This window comes from Sinocyclocheilus anshuiensis, unplaced genomic scaffold, assembly GCF_001515605.1.
Source record: "Sinocyclocheilus anshuiensis isolate Anshui unplaced genomic scaffold, SAMN03320099.WGS_v1.1 scaffold415, whole genome shotgun sequence".
Taxonomy (NCBI): Eukaryota; Metazoa; Chordata; class Actinopteri; order Cypriniformes; family Cyprinidae; genus Sinocyclocheilus; species Sinocyclocheilus anshuiensis.
This window is the reverse complement of record NW_015552655.1, coordinates 842,725-849,233: the sequence shown is the minus strand read 5'-3', so window position 1 is coordinate 849,233 and position 6,509 is coordinate 842,725. Positions and strand designations below refer to the sequence as shown.

The window sequence follows — 6,509 nt, the reverse complement described above, 5'->3', positions numbered from 1 at the left end:
CACACATATATATATATATATATATATATATATATATTTATAGAAACATAATTTTTATATTTTTATACAATTTTAATTTAATTTTCATTTTTAAATCTTTAAAATTTTTATAATTATTTTATTTTATATAATAGAATAGAATAGAATAGAATAGATTCTTATATTAAAAAGTACTGATTTAGCCACACGGACACCACCAAGTTACCCAGAAATGCATGATTTCAAATGCAGCAGTTGTGTTGTTTCCTGTTTGTAGTTGACAGAAATCAAGACACATGTTGAGAGTCGTGAATACACCAACACAGCTCTGAAGTGTCATTTTCCTTACACAAATCTAAATATTAAAACCTAAACCCACCTAAAACATTAACACTAATCTACTGCTTCTTCTGCAATTGCTTAAGTAGAGTTCAGATCAGAATATCACACATGTTGTGGTGATTGACCCATGTTCATATGTGTTGACTCTCAGCATCTGGAGGAGCTGTGGCGTGATGCGCGGTGGATGGTGGTCCTCCAGTCGGCCCGGTATAAGCATCAGAGCTCTGGAGTGAGCCTGGGCTGGATTATAGACTTCTCCAAAGAGAGTATTCCAGAGAAACCAGCTTCCACTTCCTCTCAGGTGGACTATCTGCCCTCACCGACCCCGTCACCGGAGAGCACACGCAAACACAACGGTGAGAGAGAGTGCAGATCAGAGTCACCAGACCGTGCTGCAGGCGTCACGTTATCAGATCATCAGTACAGTGTAGCTACCAGATCAATTTGTGCAAAAAGTAAAACACTCATGCAAAAAGTTGGGAAGGTTTTCATTGTTTATGGATTTGGAATTACATACAACAGGGACTCCCAAATTTTTTATTAAATTATTATTAGGCCAGAATGTTGTGACTGGCTATAAAATAGTAATAATCCACAAATAATAATAATAATAATTACAAAATAAAACGAAATAAAATATATTGCTGTTGTATAATTACAATACAATTGTAATATTTTACAGTAAAATAAAAAATAGTATTTAAGCAAAATAATATAATAATATTTTTATTTTTACATTACAACTGTAAAATTTTAATACTAATATTTATGGCTGTATTTCTATATTTCACAACTCAGTGACTGAAACATGCAGCTCATATATTTGTTTAATTAAATCACAGTCTTTGAGATTTGATCATCACAGTAAGCCATATTGCAATTTATTTAAATTTGAAGTTTCATTATTAATTTTTATTTTACAGTTCTTTCTATGGGATATAAGATGTAAAAAGTACAAAAGGGCAAAGACACTGTAAAGTGCATAAAAGTCCCCCATACAACCAGTGCACTGTATCTCAGTATATAAATATAGCCAGGAAGGAAAATATTATCAATAAATAATGACTTAAATTAGGTTCTGTTCCTCATAGGACTTTTGTAATACTTTTCCATCCTTTTTTGAGCTTGACCTCCTACGGTCACTATGAAAATATAACAGCATACAGGTTTGAAATGTGACCCTGGATCACAAAACCAGTCGTAAGTAGCACGGGTATATTTGTAGCAATAGCCAACAATATTTAACATTTAACAATAACATTGTATGAGTCAAAATTATTAATTTTTCTTTTATGCCAAAAACATTAGGATATTAAGTAAAGATCATGTTCAGTGAAGATATTTTGTACATTTCCTACTGTAAATATATTAAAACTTAATGTTTGATTAGTAATATGCATTGCTAAGAACTTCATCTGGACAACTTTAAAGATGATTTTCTCAATATTTTGATTTTTTTTTCACCCTCAGATTCCAGATTTTCAAATAGTTGTATCTCAGCCAAATATTGTCCTATCCTAACAAACCATAAATCAGTGGAAAGCTGATTTATTCAGCTTTCAGATGCTGTATAAATCTCAATTTCCAGAAATTGACCCTTATGACTGGTTTTGAGATCCAGGGTCACAAATAACCTAAAGGTGAGTAAATGACAAAGTGAACTGCTCCTTTAAGAACTCTCTCTTTCTGGCTTTCCCCAGATTGCCACGGTCTGTCAGATGAGGATAGCTCCTCGGAGATGTTCCTCACCACTGATAGCGAGTACAGCTCCAGTGTGGCCCAGAGCACCAGAGAGCTGGACCTGCTCCCACCATCTCCTACCAGCTTCAGATCCGTGGCGTCCACACAACCTTCCTCCTCCTCGCAGTCCTCGCCTCGCTCCTCTCAGCCGGACGTGCTGCAGACCGGAGGAGGGGTGAGCAGACGCGAGCACATGAGCGCCTTCGATAGCGACTTCATCCTGCCGAGCCGTCAGATCGAGCTGCTGCGGGTCACCGAGAAGAGAACGGCGCTCTGCATCCGCACCAGTAGTCTGGAGTACCCTCCTCCTGTCTCCATGCCAACCACGCCCACCAGCTCCTCCAATCAGAAGCGCTGGACACGCCCCTCCTCCTTCGACCTCTGCTTCTCCGCTCCTGAGCCCCGCCCCGCGCCGGTGCGCACCCTATCAGAGGACAGCGGCGTCCAGCGACTCTCCGCCGGTTCCCCTCACCGGCCATGCCACAGCACACTGAGAGTTTACCCACAATACCGCACCGGCTTACCCAAAGACACCAGTGTCAAAGTGAGTGTGTGTGTGTGTGTGTGTGTGTGAGCTCATACACTAATCATCACAGTAGTGGATGAAGCTCAGGGTGCTTTAGTGTGCATTTCAATTTCATTGGCCCTACAGGAAGTTGTATTGGAATTTGTATAGAAATGACAGTAGGAGGAATTCAGTTCAAAGAAATTTAACTGCAACACTCACAGAGGAATTTCAGTTGTCCACTTTCATCTACCGTAAATATATTAAACCTTAATTTTTGATTAGTATGCATTGCTAAGAACTTAATTTGGACAACTTTAAAGGTGATTTTCTACATTTTTTTTATTTTTTTGCACCCTCAGATTTCAGATTTTCAGATAGTTGTATCTCGGATATCAAATATTTTCCTATCCTAACAAACCATACATCGATGGAAAGATTATTTATTCAGCTTTCAGATGATGTATCAATAGATGATGTATAAATCTCAATTTCAAAAAATGGACCCTTATGACTGGTTTTGTGGTCCCGGTTCACATATTTTAATTAATTATGCCTGTTTATTCACTGATTTGCTCTTTAGACCTGTTTCTCTAAAGTTCAATATTGTCAAAGTAATTAATGCAAACAACCAAAACACATTTAAAATGCCATTCACAACCACAAAATGCCTGTCATATTGTTTTTTTTTTTCCAATAAAAAGACATATTTTAATTTATATTATATTTATTAAATATAATTACAATATTTAATAAAAAAGTAAATGTAATTTTTCTTGTTTTAATTTAAATGTATTGGTTATATTGACAAAATTCTAGCATTCTTGAAAATGAAACATTCTTATCATGGTCTATTATCTCAAATTATTAAATGTAAATTATTATATATAAGTATGAATATAAATATATACAATTTACATTTAGTCATTTAGCAGATGCTTTTATCCAAAGCGACTTACAAATGAAGACAATGGAAGCAATCAAAATCAACAAAAGAGCAATGATATACATGTGCTATAACAAGTCTCAGTTAGCTTAACGCGGTACACGTAGCAAGGTTTTTTTTAATTATATAATAAATAAAAAGAAAACAGATAGAATAGAGCAAGCTAGTGTTAGAGGCCTTTTATGCTTAATTAATTCATTAAATACTTATACAAAATATTTAGATAAATATTAAATTGATTCCATTTATGTGTATTTGAATGTTTTTGGAAATATTCCATATACCCCAGAAGTCATATGAATTTTATGGTACATTTATTCCATTTTAGTTCTATATTATATTATATTATCTTATATATTATATATAAAATAAAATTTAATTCAAAATATTAGCAAAAACTGTAACAGTATATGAATGATACTAAAAGAACACTTATATTAAATTGTTATATTATATGGTATTGTATAGATTTATAATATAATTCTTCATTCTGTTTGCTACCTATATTCAAATTCAGGAGCTAAATTGAAATTTGAAATGATCAGTTCAGTTCCGCTAAGTGTAAAGTTGCTTGTGAGTTATTACCATAGTGCATTTGAGCATTAAGACACCTAACCATATTTTACTACTAAATAGACAGTTTAGTCTGCTGATTCATGTGTGTATGTCTGTTTGTAGTTACGCGTGACTCCAGAGACGTCGGCCAAAGAGATGGTTCGTCTGGTGGTCCAGGAGATCAACGCGGTGTGCCGTCACCTGCAGAAAGCGGCGCAGCAGTGCACCTGTGCCCCGGGTCAGTGCGGATACCCGTCCTGTGCATCTGAGGTGTGTGTGTACAGTAGCGAGCAGCTTGAGCACTTCGGCCTGGTTCTGCTGGTGGAGGGGAGAGAGAAATGGCTACAGGATGATTTCTGCCCACTCACGCTACAAAACCCATGGACTCGCGGCAAACTCTGCGTCTGCTTCAAAGAGTATTCGCCGCTCGCGCTGCAGCACAGCAGAGCCACGACTGTTTGATCACGCAAACCTGTAAATACACACACTCACACTGGCTGAAGTGCATAGACTACTGGTGTTTTGCTATGTTTTTGAATCACTTCATGAGGTCTTAAGGTTCATGATTAGCTAAGCGGCTTCACCAGGACTGATCTCCTCACCTGCACTGGCTTTTATTCATGCTAACCTTATGAGAAAATCAACTTCAAGTGCTGATCACTCACTAAAAAGAGTTAAAGTCAACATGAAATCAAAACTTATGTTGCACATTATTTTCTAAAGATTTTCATAATCTACCCACTGCTTTATATACACCATACTATATATATATATATATATATATATATATAATGCATAATATTGATCGAAATGATAGTGAATACAAATATAACTATTTATTTTAAATAAATGCTGTTCTTTTGAACTTTCTATTCATCAAAGAATCCTGAAAATAAAACGTAGCATGGTTTCTACAAAAAAATATGAAGCAGCACAACTGTTTGCAACATTGATAATAATCAGAAATGTTTCTTGAGCAGCAAATCAGCATATTAGAATGATTTCTGAAGATCATGTGACACTGAAGACTGGAGTAATGATGCTGAAAATACAGCTTTGATCACAGAAATAAATTACATTTTATAATATATTACACTACAAAGCCATTATTTTAAATGGTAATAATATTTCACAATATTACTATAAAATTTACTGTAGTTTTAATCAAATAAATGCATCCTTGGTGAGCAGAAGAGAATTGGAAAATTGGAAAGTGTTTTTACACCAATACAGTATGTGTGTGTGTATACTGTATATAAATATATATATATTTTTAATTCACAGTTTCAGGAAAACAGCAAGTAACACATTGAATTAAACATAAAAGTAAGAAAGTATAAAGAAATAGTATATTCTTGTAAAATATACTCCAATAATCTTACTTCGAAACTTCAAAAAATCATTTTTTGCATTGTACTACTTGTGTGTTTTTCTCTATGAAATAAGACACTTCTCTAGGAAATCCATCATACTACTGAAGTACTGAGATTTGGCATTTCATGTTGATTTAAACTCTTTACATGGATAAGATCAGCATTATCACTACAGTTTGACTTTATTTGCTCATTTGATTTAGTGCCACTTGAAGCAGAAGGTGTAAGTTCAGTCTGGACAGAAGCTCTTCCATACGTATTCAGAAGTGAAATGTTTACAGCTCGCCGACGGTGCTTTGAAATCACCGAACAGACGTTACGTCATGATTTTTGGTCAACATTCTTCCTCAGGATAACGTTAAACCCTTACACCAAATTGTACACACACAGAGCCGGCGGTCGGACTCATCCAAACTGTGAATACTCCATTGGGATTCTCCCATGAACAAAATACACTGAACATTTCTATAAGCAATGCACTTGAGAACGAGTCTACACTGAAAGCACCACCAGAACTGAAGCTTTATCCAAATGAGGAGTGATGTTAAACCTGGTTTTGATTGTTTGTGGACAGACACGTTGGACTGAACGAACAATAGTTTGACAGACTCTTCCTGTTTCTAACGTTCATTTGTGTTGCTTCGAGTAGCATTTGAGGAGCGGTGACTTTTGTTGTAGTGCGGTGAGTTTATTCTGGATATTGTGTTTACTGTCTCTGTTTAACGGACATGCACGAGTGTGAAGTAAACGTTTTGGTGCAATACTATTTTACACTGTAGCTCGGAAGCGGATTTCTCTTCCAGATGAACACTGATTTGTGGAATCATGTACAAATACACACTTGAGCTGATACACAAGCGCTGTTTCAGATGATGTGTGCTTTGGCATGAGACGTAAGACTGTTTGCGTGTGTGTGTGTGTGTGTGTGTGTGTGTGCTATTTTACACTGTAGCTCGGAAGCGGATTTCTCTTCCAGATGAACACTGATTTGTGGAATCATGTACAAATACACACTTGAGCTGATACACAAGCGCTGTTTCAGATGATGTGTGCTTTGGCATGAGACGTA

The 6,509-nt window shown here is 35.9% G+C and overlaps 1 protein-coding gene across 1 annotated transcript in view; it reads left to right on the top strand.

The window, feature by feature from the left end:
- LOC107667117 (ankyrin repeat and fibronectin type-III domain-containing protein 1-like) overlaps positions 1–4,802 on the top strand; it is a 95,660-nt gene extending 90,858 nt beyond the window's left edge. The window contains exons 22-24 of the mRNA XM_016458702.1: positions 473–677; positions 2,022–2,605; positions 4,191–4,802. Of these exons, the coding sequence (XP_016314188.1) occupies positions 473–677; positions 2,022–2,605; positions 4,191–4,529 (1,128 nt within the window). The 3' untranslated portion in view covers positions 4,530–4,802. The remainder of the gene's footprint in view (positions 1–472; positions 678–2,021; positions 2,606–4,190) is intronic.
- The last annotated feature ends 1,707 nt before the right edge of the window (positions 4,803–6,509 follow it).